The sequence below is a fragment of the Peromyscus maniculatus genome, chromosome 20 (genome assembly GCF_049852395.1).
Source record: "Peromyscus maniculatus bairdii isolate BWxNUB_F1_BW_parent chromosome 20, HU_Pman_BW_mat_3.1, whole genome shotgun sequence".
Taxonomy (NCBI): domain Eukaryota; kingdom Metazoa; phylum Chordata; class Mammalia; order Rodentia; family Cricetidae; genus Peromyscus; species Peromyscus maniculatus.
The window spans coordinates 19,656,660-19,679,897 of NC_134871.1; the positions used below are offsets into that span (position 1 = coordinate 19,656,660).

A 23,238-nucleotide genomic window follows, 5' to 3' on the forward strand; every position below is an offset into this window, starting at 1 on the left:
TTTTCAAAAGCAGCATTCTCAGTCTGGAGATCAGGAAGCAGTCTAGAGAAGGCATCTTCAGTTTCTCATCAGATTCTCCTGTAGAAAGGCTAGTGGTGAGGTGAGCCCAGCGCTTCGGGGAGGATGCCCTGGCCATAAACAGCAAGGTCAGGCCCTATCTCTCACGCTAGGTACTGTCCAGTTTAAACAATCCCTCTGTGAAAGCCTGGTGAGCATTTCTTCCTACGTGACGCTCCCTTCATGCTGTCAGTGCTCTTTAGGACCTCAGGGAAACCCTAGCGAGCGTGTTTCTGGCTTTAGGACCCAGGGACTCTGAGGCAGCCTGGCTTTAGATGCCTTGGACCACAGCACCACCTACTTATAGAAGCATCCCGAGCCTTAGCTTGTCTGCATCTCCATCAGAAAGTGCCCTGGCCACATCCCTTCAGCCTCGAGGCAGTGTCCCGTCTCCTCCAGCGCGGGCAGGGAGAAACCTCAGCCGTGAAGTGGCCGTGGAGAGAGCCCCGAGAGCAGCGACTGGACCCGGACGCCGAGAGGAGAGCGGACGCGCCCCTCGCCGGGGAATCGCTCTCTCTCTCGGGCTGAGACCTGATCAGCATCTCAGTGCTTGCGGTCGCGCTTGCCCGGCTGCGCGCTCCTGCCAGGCACCGCCAGCTCCGAGGACCCTCGGGGTCCGCGGACCCCGCTGCAGCCGGCCTAATCCCAGAGCTGCCAAGAGCTCCCGGCTGGTGTTGGCAAACTTTTTCCGAGCCCACGTGCTGACCAAACAGCCCGGCTCGCTTCCCGAGCCTGGGATGGAGCGCCGCGCCTAGGCACGCTGTGCAGCCTGAGACACGCGCGCACGGTAGGCGATCCACACCTGGTGCAGCGGAGCGGGGATAGCCTAACCGGGGCGCGAAGCGAGCGCCCCTTTAAAGCCCAGCGCTCCGGTGCTCTTAGAGCGCCTGGCGCCTTTTCTTCCGCAGAGCCCACACAACGCCCTTTCCCCAGGGTCAGAAGCCACTGCGCCACAGAGGTTGCTAATTCACTGATTGTAATCACCTTCCTCTCCAAGTCTTCTGCAGCTGTGCCATCTGCGTTAAACTGCTCCGTGGCTCGTGCCAGTGAGTTCGCGCCCTCCCTCCTTCCTTTCTTTAAACCAAGAGGCGCGAAGGTGCAGGTACCTCCTCTGGGTTCTCTCGGTCCCCCACCCACACTGCTTCTCTTTCTCCGTCTCCCAGGTTCACGGGCGGAGTGAGCGATGCTGAGCGAGCCAAACTGACCATTGCAGCTCCAGGGCCAGTGGCATCTGTCTCCGAGTGAGTCCTCCCTAGGAGCGACCCGCACTGTCTCCTTGCAGGAGCCCCGCGTTTCCTCGACTTTGAGAGGCGTCTCTCCCCAGCCCGACCGTCCAGATGCGTTTTCGCCTCTTCTCTTTTGCCCTCATCATTCTGAACTGTATGGATTACAGCCAGTGCCAAGGCAACCGATGGAGACGCAATAAGCGAGGTGGGTCGCTCTCGCCTGAAGGTGCGTGGGGTTCCTGAGTGGGTGGGAGTGTCGGGAGTGCTTATTCACATTTAGGCTTTGGGGACTCGGTGGACAGAACTGTGCTTTGCACCCCAATTCATGTGTGGGCTACAACTGCCCACTCTCAGGGTCTCAATGCTCAGCAGAAGGATTTCTTCTGCCCCTAGTAGGCGCGGTGAGACGCGAAGAGAAGTGCTGGGAGCCGGGCGAGCTGGGCTTCTCTCCTGCAAGCGCTAGCGCTCAGGGATTCATCATGTGGTCCACAGTCTGTGCCGCCTCTCTTGAACTCTTCTTTGGATCATATTTCTTATGTGGCATCCATTTTTCTAGTTTTTCTCCTTTTGTCTTCTTAATCATCTTCCTCGAAGTCCAAGTGTCTTTAATTTCCCGACCCACGTGTGCCCTAAATCCTGCCCCAGATAGCTTTAGACATGGTCTGGCATGGGGTGTGTGTATGGGCGGGGGAGGGGCGGTGTTGGGGAGAAATGTCAAGTTGCATGGCAGAACCTGAGTTGCCAAGAAAAAAGCAACACTGTTCTCTTTTTCTGGAACCTGAGAAGAGATGGGAACTTAATGAAAGTAGCAACTCCTGCTCTGGTTTTCTCGCGGGGAGTTCTCCCCTGCAGCGTGAATGTTTTTAAAAATAGACCCATGTTGTCCGGTTGTTTGCTTTCTCAAAGCAGTGATTTCGGAGAAGGGCTTTTGTCCTCAATGAAATTCACTTGAGGCTTTTTAAATACTCACTTCTCCATCACTTGTGTGAGGGGTGCAGGCAGATGGAAGCCTCCAAGAAAGATTTCAGAGAATTCGACTTGCTCATATTTCTGTACTCCTGTCTTCCAGTCCTTCTGGGGGCGGTGGCTAAGCCAAATGCATTTTAGAGCATGTGCAACCAGACACAATGAAGTCTTCTGGAGGGACTTAAACATAAACCACACAGGCATAGCCACTAAGTGCCAGCGTAGGGCCCTCTCACAACAGCCTTTTGTTAGCACCTGATGAGAGTCAGTCGTCTTTGACTACCAGTTTGGTCTTTTGCGAAGTTAGAATTTGTCATGGTTTGTAGACTTTGGTTTTGCTTTTCTAGGCTATAAACGTCTCAATTTCTGGTGGGATAAGGACTCTGACCCTGCAGCTAGTTTTGAAGACATTTATTGTCACTGTTATTGTTATTATTATTATTATTGGCAGTTTGAGGGGCATTAAGCTGTTCTTATGAACCGAAGAGCTTAGCCTATTCCAGAGCAAAGCTTGGGGTCACTGATGATGTGTGACTATTGAGGAACCAGTGTTTTTAATTGTTGCTATGTATCTCTGGTTTATTAGTTCCTATTTTCAGAGATTACTGCATATAAAAATGTAAAAGAGAAACTCCTCCCCAAAGGCTGTAAGAATTTCATGTTGATACCTGCCTTTGAAAAGTAGCTCTCCATCTCATCCCTCCCAATGGGCTCTTTCTCCATGCCATTATTATATCTCCAGGCATTACTTGGCAGAACTGGCAAATTTTTATTATACTGTGTTATAAAGTGTTTGGAGAAGCTACCCCCCCCCCAACACTTTTAAAAACTGGGATTGTAATCCGTTTCGTTGAAAACAATGAAGTGCATAAATGTTTGCAACATACAGAAGTACTTAAGCTCCTTGGCACATTCTTGATGATTACATGACTTACTAAATCAGTGATGGATTTCTGATTCACACTGCTGGCCCCTGTGGTTGAGTGGAGAAGAATTAAGCACATTGTCTGAGAACTTAAATTCGGAGATGCTGCTTGGTAGAGAATGGCATTACAGCACTCCTGCGGCCAGAAGTGATACTGCATGCTTTTATTTCTCCTATAGGGCTGTCCCCCAGGCTCTCTCTGCCTGTGCTTTTCTTCTTGGGTATCTGAATTGAACCTATTTTGTTTCAGAGCTTGCTTTAGCAAAATCACTTGCAGCAGTTGCCTTAGACAGTCCCAAGCTCTGACATTTAAAAACCCAATTAGAAAGTGTGCAACAGTAACGTGTGCCAGATCAACCTTGTCATAGCATAGAGTTTGAAGGCTTTCAAGTACTTGTCGATTGGTATGGCTGTTTTAAAATTGCCTATCAAAATATGTTTCTGGCTTTCTTCTCTCCCTCAACAGATGTCTCTTCCTGAATCCCAAGTTTATGCCTAAAATAACTACAGTTTTTTAAAGTGACCACACTATCTGTGCCAACAAAGGGTGCACTGTGTTTTTAATTAAAAGTGGAACTACTTAAAGGGCTGGCTAGACAGTGCAGGGTCATAGTAGCCTTTCTGCCCTGCAAGGAAGCTTAAGGACGGTATTGTGAGAATATTGAAATGAATAGAGATCTAACTCAAGTTGTGTGAATTGTCCCTCTTCACAAACTTAAGCTGGTTTTAATTGATCTCATGTCCACTGATTGATCCTACACCAATTGTTGTGCCTACCAAACAATTGGCTTTTTCCAAAGGAGATTGATTTAAATTAGTTTTTCGGTGAATGCCTGACTACCAGCCAAATCGTGTCAGGAGTGACAGTTGGCTTGCGGGAGCCTGTTGTGGTACCAACATTTCCCCTTGCTCCTTTGTTTTGCACAGTGGCAGTTAAATATTACCTTCTAGGAAAAAAAAAGTGATTACTCCTTAAAAAAAAAATAAGGCGTTGTAGCATAATAGATGAGTTATTTCCTTGGCTGTGTGCAGGGATGTAGGCAGCAATGGCACCAGGGTTGGTTAGGCTTGCCCCTGGGACCTGAGTTTTCTTTCTTTCTTTCTTTTTTTTTCTTTTCCGTAGTCCATCTGCAAATAATCAAACCTTCACTGTGGCACATTCTCAGAACTCCTTTGGCATTATGTTTAGTCTGCTCCATGATCTCAGATGCTCCTTAATATCATTTTCTTAATGAAATAAAATCCTTGGCAGAGATCGGATCATTTAGTCAGTTAAAATCAATTGCATCCAGCCTGAAACAGAGAGCAAATGTATCATTTAGCCCTATGTTTTATTTCAAAGATATCCAGAGGATTGAGAAAATAAAATATCGACCGTGTCAACTTGGGGGCAAAACTGTCCCATGAAGACCATCATAGACTGCCACTGGACTGTCTTCCCTTTATTTCATAAAAGTGCATTTGATGGTCACTAATAGGGCCCAGCTGAAATAATTTTATTAATTGGGCACAAACACTGTGCTGAGAATGCATATCTGTGTAGAAGGGACACACATGCCAATATTTTGGCAGGCTGATTGACAGCTCATGTTGTGTCTGCATGGTCTAAGTGTTCACATTGGTCAGTCCTCCTTCCTTTCTTTTCATTCGGTCTGTAGTCCCTACTGGCTGCGGTTAACTACTGCTGTCTGAAGGTATCTTGGGTTCTTGTGATTTATTTGTATTACTAAATGGGGTTCTTTAATTTTATTTATTTACTTTATGGGGTGATGGTAAGCCACATTGTGAGCTGAGTTGCTGAAAATATAAAATATAACTTTACTATGGCCTTTCCGAATTTCTTGAGCTTGGAATGTGGTGGCGATCTTCTACCACCTCTACTCTGCGGATCTGAGTGGTTACAGCAAAGCCAGGGACGCACATAGAGAAGAGACTTCTCGAAGCTCTGGAAGCAGCCAGGCTCAGGGACCTGTGACGTTGTGTTGCTGGTGGACACGGCACTCCAAGTGCTGTGGCTTGCAGGCTTTTCTCTCAGAAGCTTCCAGCTTCCTCCGTCCATAACATCATGTGTTCCCAAAATTAGGTTTGGCTTCTTCTACAAAGATGAAGTGTTTATCACAAACAGTGTGGTGTGTTTCTGGCAGCTGAGGTTGGAGAAAAAGATAAACAATTTCTCTTTAACTGTATAGAACTAAATTAATTTGTTTGTCATTTATAATTTAATGGAGAGATTTGGAGGTATTTGTTTTCCATAAGTACTTTTTAATAGTGGCTTATATCTTCCAGTATCCTTTCAAAAATACAAACTAGCACATGGAACATATTAACCTACACTTAAAAGTTTCAAAATACATTTCATATGCATGCTTACTTTTTAAAGTTCCAAAGTAGTTCAGAAAAGTTAATGTGATGTTTAAGTTTCAACATAAACATGCTCTTTCTTTTCTTCACCCTTATTTTTTCCCATTGGCTGCATTTGCGTCCAGCATTATTGCATCATTTTTTCTGGCCAGTGTTTTCACCAGTACAAGGAGGTTAGAATATTGCTGTGCTCACACCAACATCTTATTTGCCGCTGACGTTTGGAAGGGATTCAGATTAGGTGATGTTCTCCTAGCCTTCCATTTAATTCTGGCTTACTTTATGTGCTCTTAAAACCAAGCCTGAGTAGAATCCAATATTTGCAGCAATCACAAGTTGGAAATGACACTTCTAATTCCTTAATGCAAAACTACCTCTTGATTTATTCAGGAACTGGCCAGTTCATAGATTATCTGGGCTTCTTATCCTTTTATTTCTTTTATTTCAATTGACTGTCTTTAAATCTCGCACCCCTGCCCCCCTTTCTGGATATAATTATTCTTATTCCCCTAAGTCCAGAAAATAGATGACAGACAAATCTTTTGCTATAATGCTTGATCAACACTTTGCTGAAAAGAAGTGGTAAGATTTGGGATGATACTGAAGTTTAAATTTTTGGTACTTTGCAAGATGTCATTAGGGTCATTACCCCAACTTTTCATTAACAATAGCAAACTAAGGATTAATCACTAGGGATGACAGTATTATATTTTCAGCTGGAGAAAATGTACAAGATGCTCATGATACTAAAATGCATAGATAATATATGTATATGCATATATCAAAACGAAGGTGTATATGACTGTTTTCATGTGTGTGAAGAAAGTACATTAGAAAAGGTTTGATAATGGAGATTTCAGTTTTCAGAACTAAAATGTTTTTTTCCCTTCCTTCCTTCCTTCCTTCCTTCCTTCCTTCCTTCCTTCCTTCCTTCCTTCCTTCCTTCCTTCCTTCCTTCCTCCCTCCCTCCCTCCCTCCCTCCCTCCCTCCCTCCCTCCCTCCCTCCCTCCCTTCCTGTCTGTCTTTTTACTTATTTTTTCTTGTCTTTCACTCCCATTTGTTTTTCTCTTAGGATGTAAAGATCAGGATCATGGTAGGGTGAGGAAATGTGGGTGTTATTTCTCTCCAAGGCCCCTCTCAGCTCTCTTCTCTCCTCTGGGACCATTCTCTCTGTTGGGCTCTTTAGGTAGGCTGCTATAGTGCTGCTAACCCCAAGTTTTGTTTTTAATTATTTTTCAGCTAGCACACACAACCATGGGCTTTGTTATAGCCTTTCCACGCACACATGGCATCACACTTTGTTCATCCTGAGCCCCTCACTGGCCTTTCCTACCCATTTTTTGTCTTGCTAGCCACCTGCTTCTCAGATAATGGCCCCTCAGTGTGTGTGTCACACATACTCCTTTGCTTTCTCCTGTGCCCCCCCCCATGTCACATCACTGTACAGTTGCCTCTCCTTCACTCGCCTCCTCTTCCTTGCTTTGATTGGTAATCTTGTGGGCTTTATTTACTCGGCAGGTGGCTACAATCTGGCTTCTGTCTCATCCTTTTCTTGAGAGAATTTTCTACTCAAGATTGTTGGACTTTGCTTTTGCAGTAGCTTTAGGTTAATAGCAAAGTAGAGGTTTGTGAGAAAGTTATCCTTAAAAAAATAACTTGTAATTTAAAAATGTGTGGTTATGTATGGGAGTTCTGCCTATGTGTGTGTTTGTGTGTGACCCATTTGCAACTGGTACCTAGTAACCTGGTGACCAGAGATGAAGATCCCCTGAGACTGAGTTACATACAGTTGTGAGCTGCCATGTGGGTGCTGGCAACTGAACCCTGGTCCTCTGGAAGAACAGCTGGTACTCTTAACTACTGAGCCATCCTACCAGCCTGGAAAGAGTTTTCTTGATGGCCATTCATACTCTTTCCTCATGACATCATTTTGATCATCCCTCAGGAGATAACCCTATTGTCTTTTTCCTAGGTAGAAGGGTTTCTCCTTCTACCTAGTGATACCACAGTGTAGGTTTTGGTTCTGGCTTTCTCCCCATTCCTGTTTGTTGGTTCTTATTCAGAATTAGTGGGATCTAGTACTGTTTACCTCTACTCTCTTTATTTCCCTCCCCTCCCTTTTACTTCAACTCTTACTTCCAAAAATAGTCCTCAATTTTAGTGTTCCCAAGTTTTCGTTTGGAGCTTCAGATTACATCACATCCAACTTCCCAACAAGTAGTAATACTTGGATAGATGTTTTATGTAAACTCGAGCTTGACAACTTATTTCCTCCCTGTGGTTCTCCCCTGGATATGTGCCTTTGCTTATGTTCCTGGTTTCCACTCAGGGGGTTTCTGTGTGTGAAGACTGTGAGTCTTGCTTTTGCTTTGACATTTGTGTTGCCTTTTAAATTTTTCATTAGTTCAATATAGTTGAAGCTATCAATTATTATTGTAGAGCAGTGGTTCTCAACCACTCTAATGCCACTACAGCCCTTTAATACAGTTCCTTATATTATGGCAACCCCAAGCATAAAATTATTTTCACGGCTACATCATAACTATCATTTTGCTACTGTTATGAATAGTAATGTAAATAATCTGTGTTTTCTGGTGGTCTTAGGAGACTCCCATGAAAGGGTCATTCAACCCCTAAAAAGGTTGTAGCCCACAGGATGAGAACTGCTGTAGTAGAGTTTACCTTAAATATACTTACGTTTAGTAAGTATCTCTTTTCTACTTCCAAACATATTTCCTATCTTGGACCTCATAGTCTCCTTATCTAACAGCATCTCTGTCTTCCATGCTCCATCCTTTAGAATGATACCATGTGCCTCATTCTCAGCCACAGATCTACTCACATTTTGCCTCAGAAACCCCAAACTCTCCAGCCTCTATCTTACCCACAGGGTCAATGTCAACCTCTCTCACATGGTAGTCATTGTTCTCACCTTCTGATTGAAGCCTGTTCCCAACCTCCTCCAAACCACCCCCCAAACACCACATAGTTAAATTGCATCAAGCCACTTCACTTATATTGTTGGGTGTGTTAGGTTGCTCAGTTAAAAATGCCATTGCTTCTGGGAAGCCTTCATGGAATTACCTGCTTCTCTTTCCGGAGGCCCAATGATGCTGTCCCTGTTTAATGCTTACCTTTCATGCTAATCCTGAATGGTTCTTATTTTCTTCCTTATTCTGGTTATTTTGCTGTGTGTGGTATCCTATTTTGAGCTTCTTTGGGTCAGCATTATGGTATTGCCGTCTTGACAATCCTTGCTGTACCCAGCAGAGTCTTCCCTGTACAAACTTCTGTTAAACAGATATCAAATAGATTTTATTGTCTGTTCTTAGGAAATTTGGGAGACTTAAGATTTTAATACAGTGTTCTGCACATAGGTGAAGTGTGAATGCTTAACTGCCAGTTGCAGTCTCATTATTTACTGTGGATGTCTAAGCATCCCCAGCCATCACACATTGTAAGTCTTTGAAATTCACAGGATGCCAGCACCTGCCTATCACTTAAATGACAGACTTTCCTAAATGGCTTTTGACTAGGGGATAGAGTAGGGAAGTCTCTGGGATAGGCATGCCTGCATTTCCAAAACCGCTTCTTTTAGAGAAAGGGGCAATAATGGACTTATATACTTGTATTCATATGAATGAATAAATCACCAAGGAGAAATTAAATGAAAGATATATATTGCTTAAAAGACATTTATACAAATACTGTAGATAAATCAGTGCAAGAAACATTTAACTTTTATTTTTATGCTTGCAACTTTGATATAATAAATTCATGAAATCATAGCTCTGAGAGACACAAATGTGTTTGTTCATGTGTATATGACGTCAAGTTCTTCCATAGATGTGAAGAGGCTAGGTAGAGTTTGATTAGGTAATTCCTTAGAATCCTAACGTTTCAATGCAGTGTGTAGGTAGGGCTTGCCTGATAAGAAAGATGTAATATGTGAATTTTAAAGCTAATAGTCAAGAAGAAGATAAGCAGAACTAAACTCCAACCCTTCCGAATTAATCAGCATTTCCTGTACATGGTATGGTGTGTCTTTATATAAATATGTGCTAAAAAATACAAGTCATTTTTTAATTTTGATCTAAAAGGTTTTGAGGCTCCAGATTTTTAATAGTTTAGACATGTCCTACAAATCATAATTATGCTAATAAAGAACTGACATAAAATAAATGGAAGTTAAGGGGGAGTAACTAAGGGACCATAAGTGTGCAGTGGTAAAAATTTGCATAATCGATGTTTCACCATTCCAGCATGTGAATTATAGCAACATCTTATTTCCAATACTGAGAGTCAGAACATGTGACTATGAGTATATGTATATATTTATACTTTCATTTGTCTATATGCATGCATTTGTGTTGGCATGTTTTTTATGGATATGCATACATTATAATCAGAATAACCAATAAAGAGTAGAGAAACGTACCAATGTATTTTTACTTTTTTACTCTAAAACATAGTGGAGCCAATTAGAGGTAGTTTTTCTTACCTTGTCATTTGAGGAAAACATAATTTACTGAAGCCATTCCATTTTTTTTGTCTATTGATGAAAGGAATACTAATCAAAGAGAAGTTTTCTTGCTCAGCACATTTCCACTGAGCAGAGGTGGTTAATTTGGGGTTGGAGCGAGGGTCAACAGCTTTTGTACACTTCCTGAAATTAAAAGAAAACTTGTTTCCTTTGGGGGCGGGGAGGACAATGTAGAGCTAGACCTTTCCCTAAAGTGTCCAAGTGGTCCAGGCTTCAACTCTTTCCTTTAATAGTTTAAGAAATGCAGCCGGGCGGTGGTGGCGCACGCCTTTAATCCCAGCACTCGGGAGGCAGAGCCAGGCGGATCTCTGTGAGTTCGAGGCCAGCCTGGACTACCAAGTGAGTTGCAGGAAAGGCGCAAAGCTACACAGAGAAACCCTGTCTTGAAAAACCAAAAAAAAAAAAAAAAAAAAAAAAAAAAGAAATGCTAGTTAATTGCATAGTGGAGAAACTTTCTTAAGGAACATGGTGTCTAATGGTGCTTCAAAGTGATGCAAAATTTGTTTTCTAAAAGCTGTTACTTCCTTCATGGAGTTTCAGCCATTCACTAGGGGTAAACCCTACCATAAAGCCACATTAAATATTTTCTTTGGCACAGTCCCCTTCCTCAAAGATAATAGTTCACTTTTTTAAGTGGAAAAGCCCTCCTTAAGACAACACACCTCTTCCAAGAACCTCCTTCACTTCCCTACAGAGGGACAAGAAACAGTGCCCCATGTAAAGACCTAGTTCTGTTCCATGGATATGAAATGCTCATGGTGCTATCACTTTCCACGGATTTTAGCTACGCACAGATGTTAGTTTGTGTGTTGGTTACCCCACCGTCTTGTGTCAGCTTCTGGTATGGAAAATGCAAGACTGAAAGAAGGCTGTTCCTCCCTGAGGAAGCAACATTAAAACCATCGCAGTCAACACATTTGGATTGAACAAAAAAATGATAGTTGATTTAATTTTACGTAAATCTAGAGAGCTTCTAAAACATACTAAATAAAAAAGAATTTGTTAAAACCTCGAATGATCTAATTTGATCCCACTAACAAGGATTATCTCTCTCTCTAGCCATTTCTGTCTACAGAGAGATAGTTATAGTGATGTCAACTTCTGTTGCAGTTTTCAGCCAATGATATGCAGCACCAGCTACATTATGACTGGATGCATCCGTCTACGGAATGCTTAGAGCCAGGGTTCGGTATGCTTGCATTCTGGAGTGGGCTGTTTATGCTAGATCCTAGCTTCTGTGTCAGCACATTAAATGATTTTTGTGCCATAATGACTTTTGTCCCTTACCTGTTGCCAAGGAAATAAAGCTTGTGAATCAAGCACCTCAGCAATTAAAATGTATAGACCAATAGAGGGCACACTTTGCATTCTTTTCTTGCTTTGTTCTTAAGGTTCTGTAGGATTCATACCTATGATTCCCTGGAAGCCCTGCTCTGCTTTCTCCATTGATACTGTGATTGTCTTGATGTCATTAGATAGAGGAACAAAAGCAATAAGTACCCAAAGCTTTATCTCATCGCAAGCACTTTTGGCTTTGGTGCCTCATCTTCTTTCCAGAAAGGCAATCTGAACCAACCTCACAGCTTTAATAACCATGATGTGAATAGTAAAGTTAGAAATTGTCTTAGTTTGCAATTAAACACCAACTTCTCTACTCTCTTAAAAAAATTTCAATTTAAAACTATTATTTAAATGTTTTCCATTAAAGTGCATGTTTAAAAGTTTAAGTTGTTGATGAAATTTGGAGTTGCCCAAAGGACTCCAAATTCACATTTCTCCTTAATCTTTACAGCTGGGTCCATCACCACACATGTGCATATACCTTTCATAATTTAGTGCTTTAAATGGTTATCTAATCTTATTTAAAAATATAAAATTTACCTTTTCCAAAAAGTGTACTTTCACTATCTTGTATAATAAAGTGTAACTCGGATTAAAAATTTGTCACTTCATTATCCTCCTCACAGGTGTTCCAACACAACTTTCATTCAAATCTAGCTTTTTTTTTTTTTTTTTTTTTTTTTTTTTTTTTTTTTTTTTTTTTTTTTTGGTTTTTCGAGACAGGGTTTCTCTGTGTAGCTTTGCGCCTTTCCTGGAGCTCACTTGGTAGCCCAGGCTGGCCTCGAACTCACAGAGATCCGCCTGGCTCTGCCTCCCGAGTGCTGGGATTAAAGGCGTGCGCCACCACGCCCGGCTCAAATCTAGCTTTTAATATAGAGGGATTTATGCTATGTCAATGTTAACTTGCACAGTTAACCCCCACTTTTTTGCTTTCCCCATTGGGATGTCCAATTTGTTCTTCTCTCTCCATGAGGATTAATTGAATCAGTGCAGTATATATTCTATGATCAAATGACACATCCTGTATACACCCTCCAAGATAGATCCCTTTGAGATAACTATGTTTGTTGTTCTCAGCCATTCCATGGCCACTCCACTGATGGTCTTTGAATGCTCTGTCCAGTTTGAGAAATGCTTGCTCAAGACCCCATAACTGGGGAGAATTTCAGTCAGGGCTCCCAGGTTCCCATATCTAAATAGGTAATAAAATGAAGCAGTCTTGGTCTTTGATTTTTGTGTGTGTGTCTTATAGACAAATAATTTGTGAAAAAGTAAAGCTAACTTTTGACGCTTTTTTTCCTTGATGTTGTAAAGGTGCTTTCTTTCTTACATATGCATCCCATCTCCTTGTGTGTGTATATATGCTTAAGGATCAGGCCTGTAGGGTACATTGAGGGGGCTCTTGGGTGTTCTATGATAGGAAAAGGTGGTAGAAAACAGCTGAAAAACTAATGGAAAGAACAGACTTGCTCAGCTTTTTCTGTTTCTCTAAGGATCTTGATTCCTACCTAATGGTGTAGAGAAGGTAGAACTGTTCTTCCTAGAACCTTTCTTCCATGTGATGTTGCTACCCACCTTCTCCAGCATAACACGGTGGAAAAACTTTGCTGGGGTCAGGAGACCAACTAACTAAGAAACAACAACAACAACAAACCCACTGATGTCTGTAAAGTGGATACTGGTGGTTTCCGAAAGCACTTTTAGTGGGCTGATTGAGATTAGTCTATTTGGAGTTAGGGAAGCATGTTTGACCACTCCTGATTGCTAGTCATGCCATAGTTAGTATTATGCTTCAATGAATTCTGCCAATTATCAAAAATCTTTTCCTCTTCCTTTAAGATGTATTATCTAAAAATTGCTAGAAAAAAAACTTGAAAAATACTCCTTGAAGATTAGATGCCTGAAGTGGGACTTCAGTGTGATGTACTTGCTCCTTTAAGCCGAGCTCAGAGCATTACTCTTCTGTAGCTACTAAGGGTGGCCTCAGCATGCCAATGACTTGAAATGATTTCGGTGCATCCAGCACTCAAGTTTGGTTGAATTCAGAGAGAAAGGTTTGAAGAAATGGGGGGCAGTTACTCCTAGGAAAAAGAAGAAAGAGCAGAGAAAAGATGGCCATCCCTAGTATGTGAGTGAGGCTTATCAAGTGGGAAGAGAATGTGAATGATTTTACTTTTCTGAATTAATGTAAAATTAAAATATTAAAATATTTCATAGAGGAAGATATATATATATATATATATATATATATATATGTAGAGAGAGAGAGAGAGAGAGAGAGAGAGAGAGAGAGAGAGAGAGAGATAGATAGAGAATTTGCTTTTTTCTAAGACCCAGGGAGCCTCATAGGAGTACCAAATGCAGGATGTTTGAGGACCATTCATCCATTCATACAGGACAAGTCAGAATGTGGACAACTGAACTCAAATGATACCTAATAGCTACTTACATATTCATTCTTGCTGATAACTGTTTGAATTTAGATGATGAGATGCCATTCTAAACAGAGGACGTGAAACAAAATTACTTCTGCAAGTAATCATCAGACATCTAGCTCATCAGTCTAGCCTTTGGTCATAAGTAATGCACATTGATGTTTGGTCAGAATTCCTAAAAGAGAAGGCATGATTGTCAGTTCTCATGTGTCACTGACATCAATTTGAAGAATTACAGCTATAACCAACATGAGTTGGTACCATGTAAATATTGTTTTCTATAATGAGGTAACTAGGGTAGAAGATAAGTACATGAAAAACATTAACAACTACAATTTGAAAGAGCTTGATGGGTTTAAAAACCTGTCTGGATAAAGCAGTATGGGCACATCCTCCTTGGATACTTACTGCACTTATATACTGTATTCGATGAGGAAGGGATTGACATTCACTGGAGAGGATTCTTTAGCAGAGTGGAGGTCTCCGTCTTCAGAGTATTTGAAGTAGTATTTTCTTAGAGATTCGATCAAAGACAAATTGTATGCAAACCACATTTTGTTTTGTAGAATGTGAAACAGACTAGAACATTTAATATGGTGGGTGACTGATCATAGAAACAAAGCAGTGACTAGGAATTATGGGATGAATTGCCTGATGAAATCTTAACTATGCAATATATAGCATTTTTACTTTTTAAGAGTAAGGAATTGTGGAGAAATAGGGTATTGGATTAGTTGGTTTTATTTTTATTTTATTTTATTTATTTATTTATTTATTTATTTATTTATTTATTTATTTATTTATTTTTGAGACAGGGTTTCTCTGTGTGGCTTTGGAGCCTATCCTGGAACTCACTCTGTAGACCAGGCTGGCTTTGAACTCACAACGATCTGCCTGGCTCTGCCTCCCAAGTGCTGGGATTAAAAGTGTGTACCACCACTGCCTGGTGGTTTTATTTATTTTCTTTTTTTTAGAAAGAGATTACTATGTAGCACCATCTGACCTCAAACTGCTTCAGCTTTGCTAATATTGGGATAATAGGTTTGTGATACCACATTGAACTTCATTGATTTTTTTCTTATAAGATTATGATATGACAAAATAAGAATGGGCTGTATTAAGAGACATGTTTATCATGACTCAAGAATAAAGCAGATTAAGTCCCCAACCTGTAGCAATCTTCTGTACTATTCTGAATGTTATTCCCCTCAGAAGCACACACTCTGATGTTGTATTATTCCCAGGGCTGCTGCAACCATGTGCCGCAGTCTGGTTGGATGAAAACACCAGAAACTTACTTTCCCACAGGTTTGGAAGCTGCTTGTCCAATGTTAAGACAATAATATGTCGGCAAGTTTAAGCCTCTTCTGAGACTCTGGAGGGGAATCCCTTGTCTTCTCCTGCTTCCGGTAGCCCCAGTGTCCTTAGGATGGCTGACAGGATGACACCATCCTGTCTCCCCCTTCATATGTCACCTCCCCTGTCTTTCTCTTTCCTTATGAGAACAATAGTTATGCTACATGTAGTGGCACAAGCCTGTGAATCCCAGTATTTGTGAGGCTGAGGAAGGGAGGATCAGGAATTTGTAGCTAGAGTTTTCCTGCCTGGCCCACAGTCAGGACAAATCTCTGTCACCCGCCAGTCCCACAGCCGCTCAGACCCAACCAAGTAAACACAGAGACTTATATTGCTTACAAACTGTATGGCCGTGGCAGGCTTCTTGCTAACTGTCCTTATAGCTTAAATTAATCCATTTCCATAAATCTATACCTTGCCACGTGGCTCGTGGCTTACCGGCATCTTCACATGCTGCTTGTCATGACGGCAGCTGGCAGTGTCTCCCCCCTCCTTCCTGTTCTCTCAATTCTCCTCTCTGTTAGTCCCACCTATACTTCCTGCCTGGCCACTGGCCAATCAATATTTTATTTATTGACCAATCAGAGCACATACAGACCAGCCCACAGCAGGAATTCAAGGCCAGCCTGGGATACATGGTGAAACTTTGTCTTACAGCAAACTCACAGCAGATAAAGAATACCAGTTATTCTGTATTAGCATTCAACTTATTGTTATGTTATGTGCAGCTATGAAAACCCTGTTTCCACAGTAGGTCACAATCACAGGTACTGGGAATGCGGTATATTTTTGGAGTACAGTGTACTACATGTAACATACTGACTGAATCAAACTCGACAGTCCTTAAACCCTCTTTGATTTTCATAACAGCTCCATAGAACAGATGTTGTCATGTGGTGATAACAATACCCAGTAGCACACCCAATGAAGCAGTAGCCATGACAGAAGTCAGGTGTATTCTGCATAAAGCAAGGGTGATCCTAGTGGTGGTCCGTGGACTTGGGCACAGTGGCCTCGGGAATGGGGTGCTTTAGAGATATTCCATGCATGCAAGTATTTGGAGTATGTAATCTCCAGTTCCTCTCTGCTTGTGCAGTCTTAGTTAACTCCACGAATCTAAAGATTCTATCATTCATTCCTTGATAGAATAAATCCACACATTGATTTCGCTTCTTATTGCTTATCACTTTTCCAGTAGCTGAACATTGGGTTCAGTTGCTTCCCCCCAAAGTTCACTGTCCTCTAAGAGCTGTAAGCACCTTTTTGGGGAATAGTATAGCAACCTCAAAATGGCCTGCTGTCATGGCCTGTGGTGTTAGAGGCATATTTTTGTCCCTGTGATGATGAGCAGTATCTAACACTGGCATTGGGAAGCCCATGGGCCATTCCCATTTGTATGCTACATAAAGTTCTAGTGAAGCTATATAATTGCTTTGAGAATTTTAGACATAACTACTCTACCTCATTTCCATCCCTCCCTTTCTCCCTGCAACTTCTGTATTCTCTTTATTCTTGCTTCAATTGCTGACCTCTTCTTCTTTGTTACGTGTGTGTGTGTGTGTGTGTGTGTGTGTGTGTGTGTGTGCATGTATATAAATGCAGCCTGCTGAGTTTATTTAGTGTTGCTTGCATGTGTATTTGTTTAGGGCCAACAGACCACTTGGGATTCAATAATCAATCAGGAAGCTTGATCCTGAAGATGACCAGTTCTCTCTTTCTCAGCAGCCATTAACTGCCTTGTGGTTTCTCATTTTGGGGTGGGGCCTTTTGAGATTTCCCACATCTACATTAGTGAGTCCATTGATGATGTTGTTTACAGGTCTTGTTCTTCTTAAGCTTCTGTATACTTTTCAAGTGCACAACAAGAAAGAGTGGTAAAATAGTATATAAATCCTCATGTCTGCTGTGAAAATTAAACAATCGAGAACTTTCTATACTTAATGTTTTGTCATTTCATTTTTGTTGGCTGAAATGCTATGGGGCAAATACTGGGTTTATAATATCTTATGCTATATATTTCTGAATTTTTTTGTATACATGGATATGTTTTTGCCAGAATGTAATGTTATTCAGGTGCCTAACAAAATTAGTTATTCCTTGGCAATACCTGTTATTAACCATATATATTAGATTTCCTCAATTGTCTCAGTTCTCTTTGTATAGCTGGCATGCATGAACCAACATTAAAAAAAAAGAAAAAGAAAAATGAGTGGGTAGTAACTCACTCATTCATTTAGTTAAATATCCCGAAGATTCTTTTAAGTATTTGTTATATGCCTGTAAATTGTGATGGTTAATCTTGACACACCTGAGAAGAGAGACCATCAGTTGAATTATCTCCATTAGATTGACCCGTGGGCATATGTGGAATCATTTTATTTATTGCTAATTGATGTAGGAGGCCCTCAATCACTGTGGGCAGTACTTCCCTGGGAAGGTGCAGGCCAATAAGCAGTGCTCCTTGGTGGTCTCTGCTATAGTTCCGTCTTGAAGGTTCCTGCCCTGACGTCCCTCAGTGGTGAATTGTGACATGGCCATTATAAGATAAAATAAGTTGCTTTCTTTCCCAACCTGCTTTTGGTCATGATGTTTATTACAGCAACAGAAAGCTAACTAGACCATTATTATTCATGTTAATCCATTACCTGTGACATCTCCACATGTATATTATACTTCTTCAAGGTTTCTGGATTTTAGTATAGTATTTCTTTGCCACTCATTGTGTGTGTGTGTGCCATTGAATTATTATTTTTTTTAGGTCAGTTTTCCATGGAATGTTTAACCTTTGGCATTTGTCTACTTCTTTGTGTGATTCATTTAACGTCTTCCTTTATCTTCTACAATTTTGGTGAACTGAAAGACTTTTCTGGAAGCCTTGAGTAGATGCACCTTCACTCCTGTGGCGAGGATACATCACAGGGGTTTCTGTGAGTTTCATGTTGCCTTACACCAGAGGGCACAGCACGCATGTCTTGTGATACTAAGACTAAGAAAATGGGGTATTGTGGTACCGGCTTGATCCCTTCATTGTCGGGTTCCCATTAACCTTTCATTTAACGCTTTCTTCTATTGATGATCTGTGTCTGAGTCATCAGTTTCATTAGAGGTTGCAAAATAGTGTGGCTTTAAGAAAATTCTTTCTACATTTATTAGTTGAAATTCTATTAAAAACTGTTCCCTTCAGCCGTCGATACTTTGTTGTGAAACAGAGGGTTCATAGCAAAAGTAAACAAAACAGACAAACGAACAAAACCAAAACCCAAATAAAACAAAAACCCTAGTTTTCAATTAGCTACTATATTTTCACAGTACAAGTTGATCTGTGCGAACCAAGATGGTGAGTTGACGTCATGGCAGGAAAATCAAATGCTTTCATGTGTGTCAGGGTACTGCTTGTCAGAGGCAGGAGGCCCCATCTTCTAGCAGCTTCTGTTTCCTGGAACAATAGTAGTAGAATAACATCAAAAAAGATGTGCTAACGGGGTGAAATGCTAGCCTTCTGCAAACCCGAATTCTGTTAGGCATCTTCTCGTGATGTTTCCTGTTAACAGCTTTCAGGGAAGCCTCTAAGTGAGCAAGCAGCCTAGGGTACTTTGAGGTTCACTCAATGATAGAAAATAATAGAAATAATAGAAAAAAAAAACCCAACCAAACAAAAAACATTTGGTGCAACTTAAAAACCTTGTGGAAGGTTTAGAGAAAAGAGGAAGGAACATCTTTGAGATCAACTGCGTGTTTAGAATACAAATAATGCCACCTGAGAGGAATTAGTTTCCTCAAAGCTTGACCCACATGGCAGCTAGCCACTTAGGAACTGTGCCTATAGCCCATCCATGGTTGATTATTCTGCTAGATACTTCACCTTGTAGACATATGGAGAAAAGTACTTATGATTCCATCTTTAGCGGTGGATAGAGAAATTGTAAAAATAATAATAATAATGATAAGTCTTTCCTAGTTTATAGTTGCAACTAGTTCTTTCTGTTTATAGAAACCTTTATCTGGCTAAAAATTGAACTCACTACTATTACTCAAGTTAGCACTGGTATAGAATTTACAATAGTTTTTCTGTCTAACAGTTTAATTCAGATTTTCTCCAACTATTAAGAAGATTAAGTAAAGGAACCTTTTATTAATTTTGAATATATTGTGAAAATTAAACTGTAAGTCAGTCTTAAGAACCTGGTTTCCAGAGAAATAACTATACTGCTGTTATGATTTCATTGTTCATAAAGTGCCTTCAAAGTACATTTTGTATATGTATATAGTACAACAACATTTTGAAAAATGTTGCTGGGAATTGAACCCAGGTCCTCAGGCTTCTAGAGAGGCTCTCCATTACTGAGCTATGTTCTAGGCTGTGTAGTACTTTTAACAGAGCAAAAAAAGAAACTGGTTATATTGTGAACCAGAAAATAGAATTAGGAATGTGTATATATTCTTTTATTAATACAAGAAAGTATAAATTTGTTTCTTTAACCGGTACAGTATTTTTAAAGTAAGTAAGTAAGTAAATAAATGATATTTAATAATTGAGTATAAAGACATTAATTGCTCATACCACCCCTTAAAAAATTTGGATTCTGAAAGTTGTTTGTTTTGCAATAAACCTTCTAGTTGTCAATATATTTAAGTGTTTGGTTTTGGGACCAAATGGTAAGGTTTTTATACTTGCATTCATATAAGGAGTTGGCTTTTAAAAATGTAGTTTCTAAAATGATTATGACACCAAAATTCATTAATTTTTAAGAGGCAGATGGATACATCACCACAACAAAACTATCAGTAATCTTTCCATTAAGGCAACAATCACTATTAACATTTTAGATTTTTCGTTCCAGTTTTTTTACCTTCTCTGGTGTAAATATGAAATATATGTTCTTACCTATTCTAACAATTTGGAATGGCTGCCTCATGGAATAGTTCTCATGACATTTTAAAATCTATTTTCTGTTGGACAGATAATACTGAAAATGATATTTTAATTTATGTTTATTAAAACATAAATATAAAATATTTTAATTTATGTTTATTAAATTAATTTAGATTTCATTTTAATTATGTGTATGTGTGTGGGTGTGCATGTAAGTGCTTGTACCTTCAGAGGCCAGGAGAGGGCATCAGAGCCCCTGGAGCTGGAGTTACAGGGACATGTGAATGAGCACATGGCCTGATTGATGGCTAGAAACCCAAATCTGGTTCATGGAAGAGCAAGAAGCAGTCTTAAACACTGAGCCATCTTTCTAGCTCTAATAATAAAAACTTTAAAACTCTGAAGTGTTTATTTAAAATACTGCTATGAATGAATAAATATCTTATGAGATTTTTCTCATTTTTTTCTTACATCCCATTGACAGCATGGATATAATAATATATCACAATCATTACATTTATTGGCTACTTAATTGTGTGCCAAACATACTTTTCTTGTTGCATTCTATTTTGGTTTTTGACACTAGGGATTGAACTCAGAGCCTCAGGTATGCTAGTCAAATTTTCCATCACTTACTTATTCAGCCCCTTGAAACATAGTTCAGGGCCATATATTATTTAGGCATCCAAAACCCTCTTGACATACCTTATTTTCACCCATTTTAGAGATAAAACATCAAAGGCACCAATGAGTGAATGGTATTTCCAAGGTCACAGAGTTGGCAGTGGCAGAGCTAGAGGTTGAGTCTAGGCATCCTGGCTCAGCCATTCCCTTTACCAAAGACCTGGAGATGTGAGGCTCTTGATGTTTACTACCAGTGGTTTTCTAGAACATTGTACTGTTTGTGGTTCTTTGGGTGAGAATGGGAGATGTATTTCTTTGGGCCTATGACAATGGGTTTTTCTTGTTGTTGTTGTTTATTTTATTTTTTAAATAAACATCTTGTTTAAACCTGTTTCCATTGAGAATAAAGGCATCTCTCTCATCTCCAGGTAACACATACTTAAATAGGAAGACAAAACTTTCTTTCCTGTTTTCCCCTGACTCCAAATAAGATAAAATGTTCATTGCATTGCTTAAATGTTTTTCCTTTTTTTCTCGGTAATGCATATACCCTTCTCTAGTATATATCATGTTTCTTTTTTCTAAATCTACCATCTACAGGTCACTCAATGGCCATCTTCTTCCCTACTCAGTAGCCTCCCAACTTATCTTGTGCTCTCTTCTCCACTGGGCACTGAGAGTGATTGCTAGAAAACCAGTCAAGAGTTTTTGGTTCCCCAACTTAAGTGCTTCAATGGATTATGTCCATTGTATCCCAAATAAATCTCAAATTCCTGGTCCAGTCTGGAGGACCATGAGATCTGAACCCTATCTGCATCCCACTTCTTCTTTGTTATTTCAATCCTGATTCTCTTTTCTGTTTCTCAAACACTCAAATTGTGTTTTTGTGTCAGGACTGCTGCAGTGTGGCCTGTGCACAGTACAGACAAGCAGCACCTTTGTCTTCCTTAGGTTTTCTGCAGTAAACTCTCGGGACCAGAACAAGGCCTTAATGGGATGTGTGTGCCCTTCCATGCCGGTGATGAGGACCTCTTTGAACTTTATATCCTGAGAGTCTCACTTATGCCCCTCTAGTTCCAGCTCCATTATGCTGAATCAGCTGTTTATTTCTTAAACATTCTATAGTTTTCTCTGTGTTCCTGTAAGAGACAGCACTGTGCATTCATTGATTTTTCTTTCCTTTCCTTTTCTTTTCTTCTCTTCTCTTCTCTTCTCCTTTCCTTTCCTTTCTTTTCTTTTCTTTTCTTTTCTGTTCCAAAACCAATATCAGGATGGCACAAATTGTATTGATCCAGCTCTTGAACAGAGGCAACCAATTGCAAAGGCTACACTGATTAAAAGATATAAGCACTGTATCAAGTTCTCTATCAATATTTGTTTAGAACAGCTCCTTCACTTAAAAAAAATCCAGTCTGGTTAAACTGAACAGAACCAACCAATTCTGACTAGCCATTCCATGAAAACAAGTTAATACATGATATTAGAAAAGTAAAACCAAGCAGTGTTTCCTACCATCTTTTGGAGTAGTAGGGGTCATGGCCTGAATTTTAATTTGTGAAATAATGTATTCTACTCCTATGCTTGTTCCTAGTAAGCCTTTGTGGGAGCCACTCATGATGTTATGATGATGTATCCTTCTTCAGTTTATTTATTGAGGTGGGAGTCCTTCTCCTTTTGTTCAACATGGTGTTGCCAAATAAAGGGAATTCAAGGGAAACCAAATCAGTATTTAAGCTTCCTTAAATGCGAATGACAACAATTAACAAAATAATGCCAATATTGGCCAGTCTGCCTAGGCAGTTTGCCTTGGTCCCTGGCTCCAATGTGCTGGAATTACATGTCACTACCACACCTACACCTGCCTGGTGTTTTATGTGGATGCTTGGGATCTGAACTTTGATCCTCATGCTCCTGTGGCATATGTTTTATCCACTAAGCCATCTCCCCAGCACCCCTCCCCACACTGTCCCATTGTATGTCTTTCAGCTTTAACAAGACCTTTCTGATCCCAAGTCTTGTACCAAGTCTTCTATGTCCTCAAACCATTTGTTCATTTTCTCCATGCGTTTCTATTTTTATTGATGAGGTGTGTGGTAGTTTGAATGTAACTGGCCTCTATAATCTCATAGGGAATGGGACTATTAGGAGGTGTGGCTTTGTTGGAGCATGTATGGCCTTGTTAGAGGGAGTGTGTCACTGTGGGGGTGGGCTTTGAGGTTTCCTGTGCTCAGGGTCCTGCCCAGTGTCTCAGTCAACTTCCTGTTGCTTGCAAGATGTAGCCAGCACTATGTCTGCCTGCATGGTGCGGTGTCCCACCATGGTGATAATGGACTGAACTTCTGAAACTATAAGCTATCCCAATTAAATGTTTTCTTCATAAGAATTGCTTTGGTCATGGTGTCTCTTCACAGCAATAGAAACCCTAACTAAGATAAGGTGTTTGGAAAATAAACTGTTTTAAATATTTTCTCTAAATTATTTAACATCTCTTAGGACCCACAATAAGAAGCAGCCAACTTTGATGAAAAAAA

At 40.5% G+C, this 23,238-nt stretch overlaps 1 protein-coding gene across 3 annotated transcripts in view; it reads left to right on the forward strand.

The window, feature by feature from the left end:
• Nucleotides 1-377: 377 nt before the first annotated feature.
• Rspo2 (R-spondin 2) overlaps nt 378-23,238 on the forward strand; it is a 161,047-nt gene continuing 138,186 nt past the window's right edge. Inside the window, exons 1-2 of one of the 3 annotated variants that reach the window (XM_076555799.1) lie at nt 378-844; nt 1,221-1,488. In XM_076555799.1, the coding sequence (XP_076411914.1) occupies nt 1,395-1,488 (94 nt within the window). In that variant the 5' untranslated portion in view covers nt 378-844; nt 1,221-1,394. Of the gene's footprint in view, nt 845-1,220; nt 1,510-23,238 lie in introns of all 3 variants that reach the window. The other 2 variants (XM_042264748.2, XM_015997415.3) reach the window with 2 other exon arrangements.